Source organism: Chionomys nivalis, chromosome 3 (assembly GCF_950005125.1).
Source record: "Chionomys nivalis chromosome 3, mChiNiv1.1, whole genome shotgun sequence".
In the NCBI taxonomy this organism is placed as follows: domain Eukaryota; kingdom Metazoa; phylum Chordata; class Mammalia; order Rodentia; family Cricetidae; genus Chionomys; species Chionomys nivalis.
The window spans coordinates 95,372,068-95,382,315 of NC_080088.1; the positions used below are offsets into that span (position 1 = coordinate 95,372,068).

The 10,248-nt window shown below is 40.8% G+C and overlaps 1 protein-coding gene across 1 annotated transcript in view; it reads right to left on the reverse strand.

Moving 5' to 3' along the window:
- Positions 1-6,283, reverse strand: part of LOC130870758 (cytochrome P450 3A13-like) — a 33,435-nt gene extending 27,152 nt beyond the window's left edge. The window contains exons 1-4 of the mRNA XM_057763538.1: positions 6,120-6,283; positions 3,933-4,026; positions 1,936-1,988; positions 1,264-1,363 (exon numbers count right to left, since the gene is read on the reverse strand). Coding sequence (XP_057619521.1) covers positions 1,264-1,363; positions 1,936-1,988; positions 3,933-4,026; positions 6,120-6,190 — 318 coding nt within the window. The 5' untranslated portion in view covers positions 6,191-6,283. The remainder of the gene's footprint in view (positions 1-1,263; positions 1,364-1,935; positions 1,989-3,932; positions 4,027-6,119) is intronic.
- Positions 6,284-10,248: the final 3,965 nt, after the last annotated feature.

Sequence of the window (10,248 nt, forward strand, 5' to 3'; positions counted from 1 at the left end):
TCAGTATTCCACAGAGATACCTGAGCATCCATGGTTTTTGGTGGTTCTATTCAGAATAGCCATGGTGTAGAATCAGTTTAGGTACTGTTCTAGTTTGATTTTTTTTTTTGCTGTGACAAATGAATTCCATGACCAGAAGCAACTAGTAGAGGTTTATTTTATCTTACAGGTTGTAATCCATCACCGAGGGAAGCCAAGTAAGGAACTCAAGAGGTTTAGCAGAAACCAACAGAGGAACTCAAGCCAAGAGGTTGAAGCAGAAACCACCAGAGGCATGCTGCTCACCGGCTTGATCCAAGGCTCATGTTTAGCTACCTTTCTTATACAGTCAAGGTCATTCTGTATAGGGATAGTACCACTCATAGTGGACTGCACCCTTCTACATCAGTTAACAATCAAAAAATGCCTCACAGACGCGATCATGGGCCTATCAGACAGAGAAAATTCTTCAATTGAAGTTGCTCCCCTTTTTTAGCATATGTCCAGTTGACAATCAAGATTAGTTGTCACAGGTGCCCATCAACAGGTGAATGGATAAAGAAATGGACACACACACAAATGGAGTTTGGTTCAGTCATAAGGAAGAAGAAAACTATATCATTTGAATGAAATTAGATGAAACTGGACACCATCATGTTAAGAGAAATAAGCCAGATTCAGAAACACATATCCCATGCTTCTTCTTGTATGCCATACCTATATTAGATTTTTTAAATGCCATGGAAATAGAAGGGGGTGTATTTGGGAAGAAGACCAGCGGGAGAGGGAAAGGGAGATGTAAGATGGTAATGGAAAGATATTTATAAAGTGCATTATATATGGTAAGAAATGACATAAGACAATTCATTATTTTTCAAAATAAATACACGATAATAAGGAAGAAAATAAACATAGATTCCCATTAAGAAGAAAAGACATGACCACATATGCCTGTAACCCCAGCTGTGTGAGGGGCAGAGACAGAAAAATGTTGAGGGCTTCTGGCTGCCAGCTTAACTCCAAGTTCAATGAGAGACTCTATAAGAGAATGAGAGAGTGAAAGAGCAGGGAACCTGTCACCCTTCTCTGGTTTCCTGTATGTATCAGGCAGGAATATCTACACACGTGTGCATATACTAAACATCTACTATACACATGCCTTACATCCCAAACCCATCCACACATACACATACACATACACAAAGTCACATACAGACCAAAATATCCAACTAATGCATAAATACATGAGTAGATGTTGGAATAATTTAAGAAATGGATGCCTACCCGGCGATTTGTGAAGGCAGAATAACATTCCTTTATCAGCACTGATTTGATCATTTCTGGATCCATGATAGCCAAAACAGGCTGTCGGCCTTCATAAAACCTGCATTGACAAAGCAGAAAGGATTCAACCAACCAGCTGGATTCTGCTTCTGGCACGCTCAGAACTCAGATGCTGACCCAGATGTTACATGATCCATAATCTAAATTGTGCAATACATGATTATATGAGCTCCTAGTTCAAGTCAGGAATTTGAACCACATATCACAGGAGTCTCATGAAATGAAGTATAATGTCGCTCATGCAGGGAGGGGCAAACACAAAATAGCTCTACAAAAATCACAACTAGAAAGTAAAGGAGAACATTTTTAAAGTCTGGGTGATGTACAACATGAATATTGAGCTGCATAGCCAGACACCGGACAGAAATAATCAGGTGAGCCATCCCTGGGCAATCAAGTGTGAGAGAAAAGTAAAAATATGTAACTTTTATCAGAAGCGTTCAGTCTGTGAACATGGTATCTGGAGACACATGGGACCTCTGGTAAGAAAAACCTCCGAGATCCGTATAATCATACCCTCAACTCAAGAGGCTGTGGGCTATGGTTGTCTTCTAGGCACTGAGATACGTGATCATTTCAAGTAAAACCATTGGAGTCTTCCAGAACACTTACCCCCATATTTTGCCATATTTTTCATGGCATTGTCTGTCAAACTCCCAAAATCCCTGGGAACAGAAAGAAAATTAAAACATATTATTATTATTACATTTATTTATTTGGTGTGTGTGTGTGTGTGTGTGTGTGTCTGTGTGTGTGCGTGTAGAACAGAGAACCACTTCTGATAGTCAGTTCTTCTCTCTCACTGTGTGGGTTCCAAGGATCAAACTCAAGTAGTTAGGAGTTGTGGAAGACACATTTATCAACTGAGCCATCCTGTTGCTCCTGACTGTTATTTTAAGAAGACTGCTCTTGCCTCTAATTCAGATTGTCTATATCTAAATAATTTGAATCTCATTAAGTCGTGGTAACTATTCATCACCGACAATAAGAGGATTGCCCTTATTCCAAGGTGTATGAGTGGGAGGGAGAGAGAATATAGGAGATATTTGAAGTGGGGGCCTTGTAATCTTTCAGAGTTTCCCCCCAACATTGGCCACTTACTCTTGTCTGTGAATAATAGTGAATACCATGTCTCTCACAATTGTGTTTGCTTCCCCACATCATCCCTAAATGCTCAAGCTCCCTGAGATATCCTTTTTTTAGGTGAAGAGAAAACAGAACCTAAGTGAAAACAAGGGAGTGTCCCAGGAACAGGTGTCATGGTGTATTTCTATATTTAGAGTCCTTTTCTTTACCTCATAATCTTTCTCTAGAACACCAGAGGAATTAGAAACTGGAACTAACGTGAGACCTCTTTTAATTTAGAGAGTGGGTGACTCTCAGACTTGTAGCTGAGTGAGAAAACAGGCAGGGAAAAATGCATATACATAGTCCCTACTGAACGCAGAAAGATGGAGAAATGCCACAACTATGAAGCACTGCAAACTAAGCATTTCTGTGACTTATTTCCTGTACTAGTTTGTTTTAATTATCAACTGGACAGAGCCAACAATTTGGGAAGGGAGTCTTCAAGATCAGATTGGGCTGTGAAGCCAATGTCTGTGGGGGCTTCTCTCAGTGGTTAATTGATATAAGAGACCCAGCTCACTGTCCCCTGGGCAGGTAGTTCTGGGCTGTATAAGAAAGATACCTAACAGAAGCTTAAGAGAGTCAGGAAACAGCGTTCCTTATGGTTTCTGACTCAGGTTCCTGACCTGACATCTGTCAATGATGAATCACAAGCAGTAAGATGAAAGGAAACCTCTCCCTAATTTGCAGTGTTCACAATGCTTTGTTTTAAAGATTTATTTGCATTTTATGCGTTTGGGTGTTTTACCTGCATGTACTCATGTGTACTGTGTGCATGCCTTGTGTCTAAGGAGGCAAGAAGAAGTTGTCAGATCCCCTGGAATTGGAGTTACCAATGTTGTTAGGTGCCATGTGGGTTCTAGGAACCAAACTCATCTCACCACCTCCTTTGTTCTGAGTGGTTAATCTCAGCAACAGAAAGGCAACTAGAACACTTTTGAAACTGAAAAAGAAAATGAAGCAAAACTTTTGCCAAGTTTCACTTGTGATGTTTTAAGCTATGGAAACAAAAGTGGCCAGTAAGGTGGCTCAGTAGGTAAAGGCATTTGCCACCCAAGCTTATTGGCTTCAGTTTGATCCCAGGACCATGAGGTAGAAGAAAATCAAGTCTCACAGTGATTCTCTGACTTTCGTGTGTACATCACACACACACACACAGACACACACACATACACACACTGAACAAACAAACAAATGTAAATTTTAGAAAAGATTCCAGAGGCATTACTGTCTCTTGGTAGAATATGTACTGGGGAAAAAAAAAAGCAAATTTTCTTTTGAGGCTCACAAATCTGAACAAGTCCTCAACATGAGAATAGGTATGACAGAGGTCTGAGCTAATCAGCTGCATGAACCAGAGGCTCCAAAGATAATAATAATAAAATCTGAGAATTTTAACCCAAGATTTGGCCTTCCTAATGGAAGGAACTAAGACAGTTTTCACAACCATGAGTCGAGCAGGGTGCTCAAGCAATACTTACATTTCGGTATGCAAAAACATTTCCCACAAAAGGCAGTGGCTTGGGTCCAGAAATCCCCAAGTTCTTAAAAGTCCCATGTGTATAGGTTCCGTACCTGTGAAGTGGGAGGTCAAGTTTAGGGATCACTACTGTGTGTTATGCAGGCTTGCCAGTTACAGACACAGAAACTGTAACATTGAGGTTGGAGTGGGGGATAACATACTTGGTAACAAAGAACGACAAAAATGTCAATGTTAACAATTACTTTTGGTCTTTATTTTTACCTCCACATTTTCTGAGAGACTCCCCAAGCCTACAAATACAAAACACAAAAAGCAGATGAATTGTTTTACAAATCCACCTAAATGTCACTGTTAATGTGAGAATCCAGTTAGAATACTTCCACATGTTTTCTTTTGCTTATGTTATTTTGGAGACTGAGTGGACGTCAGTGGGTCTGTCCTTCTAGTGATCTTCAGTGGGGGCTGAAATTCACAAGCATGTCTGAGAATTTTTCCTTGAGAGGAGAGGAATATTTTATGCTTCCTCCTAACTCAGTGGTTTTCAATCTTTTTAATGTGTGACCATTTAATCCAGTTCTTTATGCTGTGGTGACCCCCAACCATAAGGTTATTTCATTGCTACTTTGTATCTGTAATTTTGCTACTATTATGACTCTTAGTGTAAATATCTGATATGAAAGATATCTGATATGTGACCCATGTGAAAAGGTCATTTGACCCCAAAGGGGTCACGACCCACAGGTTGAGAATGACTGTCCTAACCCATACCTGGATAGAGTATGTCATCACTGGCCCATTCTCTTTCTTATCCACCTACACTGAGAAATTCACATGACCTGATGGACAAGCACAGCAGAAACTGCTGAACTGAAGAAACCAGCAAAGGAAGTTTATTTCAAAGCACACACACAATCTATCCCATGTATTTGCTTATGCATTATGCTTGCATTTTTCTCACTTAGAAACAAATGAAATCACTTTATAAAATCAGTTGTCACAAATTCTGACAGCAACAGCCCCACTTTAACCTTCTGAAAGAAGACTGCTGGTCATATCTCATAAAAGTTCTAGGATCAGATAGAATGAAATAAAACCCTTTCAATTAATTGTAAAACATGATTGTATGGGAAAGATATTGTCACAATATCTTAAATACTTTTCTTCAAAGAATAAAACCATGTTTGAGATTCTATTTCTATTCTATTGTGGAAATTTCTATCTCCACATTGCTATGAGCATTTATCCTTTATTAAAGTTATTTTTATTGATTTTTCTGAGCTCTACATTTTTCTCTGCTTCCCTTCCTGCCTCTCTCGTACCCTTCAACACTCTCCAAAGGTCCCCATGCTCCCAATTTACTCAGGAGATCTTGTCTTTTTCTACTTCCCATGTAGACTAGATCTATGCATGTCTCTCTTATGGTCCTCATTGTTGTCTAAATTCTCAGGGATTGTGATTTGTGGGCTGATTTTCTTTGCTCTGTGTTTAAAAACCACTTATGAATGAGTACATGTGATAATTGTTTTTCTGGGTCTGGATTACCTCACTCAAAATTATGTTATTTAGCTCCATCCATTTTCCTGCAAAATTCAAGATGTCGTTATTTTTTTCTGCAGTGTAGTACTCCATTGTGTAAATGTACCACATTTTTCTTATCCATTCTTTGGTCGAAGGGAATTTAGGTTGTTTCCAGGTTCTGACTATGACAAACAATGCTGCTATGAACATAGTTGAGCATATGTCCTTGTGGCACTATTGAACACATGGGACCACACTATATACCTCCTGCAGCAGAGGACTCAGGTGAAGATGACACAAGCTCTTCCCATCTCCACAATCCTGAGACATTGCAGAAGAGGCCTCCCATCATGCACAGTTATTTGTAATCTGCTTTTGTTAAACTCTGGTTGGTTAATCTGGGGAAAAACTGAGACTCAACCAGAGAATACTCTAAGTCTAACTAGGTCATTCTATCATCCTATCCACAGAACATGGAGTTCAGTAGAAGAGGAATGCATATTTATCCCCTTAGAGGACCAACAGCAACACCTTAGGTCTTTGTAACATCCCACACTTAAATAGCCTTCCCTTCATTTTCTCTTTGGATTTTCCAAACAGGGAGAGGAAAGAATTATCCATTTTATATTCCCAAATCCAAATTACTGAGGAGGGGCAGTTTACTTACAGGTAGAGGAGCACCAGACTGGTAGCCAGGAGTATCCAGGTTTCCATGGAGAAGTTTGGGATCAGGTCCATTGCTGCTTCTTTAATCAAGTCTCTCTTTTGTGCTTTATTCTCAGATGTTTGTGCTCCACCTTGCAGAACTGAGCCTGATGAGCTTCCTTTCCTGCCCAGCTGTGAGTCAAAAGGCAAGCCTGCAGTGCTTAAGTATGGGAAAGTGATGTGGTTGGCCTTGCAGCCAATGAAAACGCTACCATTGTGCCCCACCCACTGTCCTAAGAGTCAACTGCACTCTCCACCCCAGTAGTTGGCAAAGAATCATGCATGTGTCCACTTGGATGTAAGAATTTGTCTTGTAGAAATATCGATTTAAATAGAACCTGTGTTATCATTGGATCCAAAGGTTATTACTTCTTATCAGAAACTCAGCGTAAATTATTGACTTTAATTTCCTGTAGTCTGTCCTCTTGCCCAGGGCTGCTTTTATTTCACAATACTTGAAATTCAGCCAAATGGACTACACCTACAGGTATTTTTTTCGTTCATTTCCCTCTGCCTACAATATCCTCTGTCTCACAGAAGCCACTTATTCATTCTCCAAAATCCATTCTTTAAGAGGGTCACATGGATCGCCCTGGGAAGGGGAAATAGATGACATCTTTTGGGTAAATTGGGGGTGGGAGCAGTGAAAGGAAGGGGATGGGAGATGGCAACATGAGTGACCAGGATGGTCCAGTTGGGGGAGGGATGAAAGAGATGTTTCCATAGAGGAGGTCATTACAGGGCTAGGGAGAAACCTGGTGCTAGGGAAATTTCCAGGAATCCACAAGGATGACCCCAGCTAAGACCCCTAGCAATAGTGGAGAGGGTGCCTGAACTGCCCTTCCCCTGTAATCAGATGGTTGACTACTCTAAATGTCATCATAGAACCTCCATCCAGCAACTGATGGAAGAAGATTCAGAGATCCACATTCAAGCACCAGGTTGAGCTTTGGGAGTCAGTTGAAGAGAGGGAGGAGGGTTTATATAAACAAGGGGTTTAAGATCACGATGGGGAAACCCACAGAGACAGGTGACCTGAGCTAGTGGGAACTCACGAGCTCTAGACTGAGATCTGGGGAATCCACAGGGGATCAAACTAGGCCCTCTGCATGTGAGTGACTGTTTTATAGCCTTTTCTGTTCATAGGACCCATGGTAATGGACCAGGATTTATCCCTGGCACATGAGTTGACTTTTTGAAGCCCAATCTATATGGTGGGATGTCATGTTCAGCCTTGATACAAGAGGGAAGGAGCTTAATCCTCTCTCAACTGAATGTACCAGGCCTTGTTGACTCCCCATGGAAGGTCTTATACTTTCTGAGGTATGGATGAGCAATGGGAGGGGCAAGAGGAAGAGAGGGAGGGGGAGCTGTGATTGGTATGTAAAATGAATAAAAACCACATTTGATAGGATTCTTCCTCACCAACCTCATAAAATTTAGAAATACTCTCCTGGATAACCTTTATCATGTCCAGGAGAAAATTTATTTTTCTCTCTCCAAGAACATTACTGGTTTCCATATATGTTTTCATTTTCAAGTCATAAGATTCTGTAAGACATAGTTTGGTTCAGATTGTCTTTTTTTTAATTAACTGATTTATTTTTTAAAAAACTACTTTTTCTCATTTTATATAACAATCCCAGTCCCCTCCTCCCATCTACTCCATAAAGAACTAAGGTTTTCAATGGTGAGTCAACAAAGTCTAGGACATTGCTTTGAGACAGAACCATAGCCCACCCCATTATATTTAGACTGAGAAAGGTACCTCTACAAAGACAATGGGTTCCAAAAAACCAGTATAAGCAGTAGGGATAAATCATGGTCTCACTGCCAATGGCCCCACAGTACCCAGGCATACAACTGTCACCCAGGTTCAGAAGGCCAGTTTGGTCCTATGATGGTTCCTTCACTGCCAGGCCAGAGTTGGTGGGCTTCCATTGGCTCAGATAAACTGTTTCAGTGGGTATCCCTATCATGGTCTTGACCTCTTTGCTTGTATTCTCACTCCTTCCACTCTTCAGCTGGACTTTGGGAGCTCAGCCTAGTGCTTTGCTGTGACTCTCTGCCTAAGCTTCCATCAGTTGCTGGATGAAGGTTCTATGGTGACATTTAAGATAGTATAACTCTTTTTTATGTCTTTTGTCCCTAGCAGATTGCTAAAAATGTTGACCTCCAGAAAATTCAGGTGACGTTAGTCTTCTCTGTGTCCATTTCCTATGAGTATTTGGTGACCACTTTATGGCTTTATGTCATAAAAACAAGAGTGTTTAGTTAGACCTAGTCTTCTTCCTGACATATGCAGGCTGATCTGCCTTGGAGCTGACTGATACATAGATAGAGCTAGAGAGATGTCTCAACAGCATAGAGCACTGTCTGCTCTACCAAAGGACCATGGCTCAATTACCAGAACCCACATGGTGGCTTACAACCATCTGTAACTCAAATTTCAGAGGATTGAGCTCCCTCTTTTGGTTTCCCTGGTCACTGTCTGTACACATGGGATGCAAAGACATAAATGCAGACAAAACACCCAAACACATAAAGTAAAATAATTAAAAAACCTGTGAGTGTGTATAGATGTGTTGTATGTGTGTGTGTGTGCACATGTATGTATTCACAACTGTCGAAATAAGTTGAGGATTAAACAGATCCCTAATAAGTATACAGATAGAGAAGTATATCACAGAAATATGATAAAGATGGTAAATACCTGGCTTCTCTCTCACCCCCTGATCTGAAACAAAGACCTGGAAGGCTTTACAAAGTTATAAGGTGGGACTCAGATAAATTTACCCAAACCTGTGAGCCTTTTCACTTCCCTTTCTTTGTTTATGCAATCCTAAATTAGAGGAAGAACTTCATTCCAGCCCACCCACAGCCCTTAAAGTCCCCAGCTCTCCAGGGGATGCTGGACTTCAGCTTCCCCTTCTGTTTCCAGGGTTCTTTCTCTATGCATGCCTCGGTGTGTGCTTCTTCATCCCCAATAGAAGTAGTTTTCAACTGTTAACTCCACCCGCTGTGCCTGAGATTCCCACTGCTAACTGTTATGCTCCCTCCTTCATTACCATTCTTTGACTGGCAGACAAAACAAACCTGACCTAGAACCCTTGGTGATGTTAGGGGTGCTTGTGAGTATGGGGATGTGCAGTGTACATGTGTGCCTATGTATGTGGTAGATAGCAGACCTCCTTTGACCAACAGCCCATCCGTTTTTTGATTGATTTTTATTGAGCTCTACATTTTTCTCTGCTCCCCTTTCTGCCTTTCTCCTCCCCCTTTCAATCCTCCCACAAGGTTTCCATGCTCCCAATTTACTCAGGAGATCTTGTCTTTTTCTACTTTCCATGTAGATTAGATCTACGTAAGTCTCTCTTAGTGCCCTCATTATTGTCTAAGTTCTCTGGGATTGTGGTTTGTAGGCTGGTATTCTTTGCTTTATGTTTAAGAACCACCTATGAGTGAGTACATGTGATAATTTCTTTCTGTGTCTGGATTACCTCATTCAAAATGATGTTTTCTAGCTCCATCCATTTTCCTGCAAAATTCAAGATATTATTATTATTATTATTATTATTACCCATCTTATATATTGGATCAATTTCTCTCACTTGAAACCTGAGCTTGCCAGTTTGGCTTATCTAACTGGCTAACTTGCCCTGCTGTTCTGAACTTGCTCTGTCTCCCACACCCTGGAGTTACAGGGTCCATATGCCTGCCAGTCACTGCGTGCATACAATTGGACTTTGGTCCTTATGCAAGCATAACAGGCACTTTATCCCTGAATCATATACCCAGTCCCCAGGTTAGCCACATTCTTAACCAATCAATGCAAAATCTATGAATGCTTGCATATGAAAGGACTGAGACGTGGACCATAAGTACTCTGGCCACCAATCTATGGTAGATGTCACTACATACAGTATGCAAGGGTGCCCCAGACACCAAAACAAAATATTCCTTGATATTTTTTTAGACATTTTCATTTCATCATTTGGAAAGCGTCCACTTAGCTTCTTGCTAGCTAGTTTTGTGTTAACTTGATACAAAGTAAAGTCATTTTGGAAGAGGAAGCTTCTATTGAGGAAATG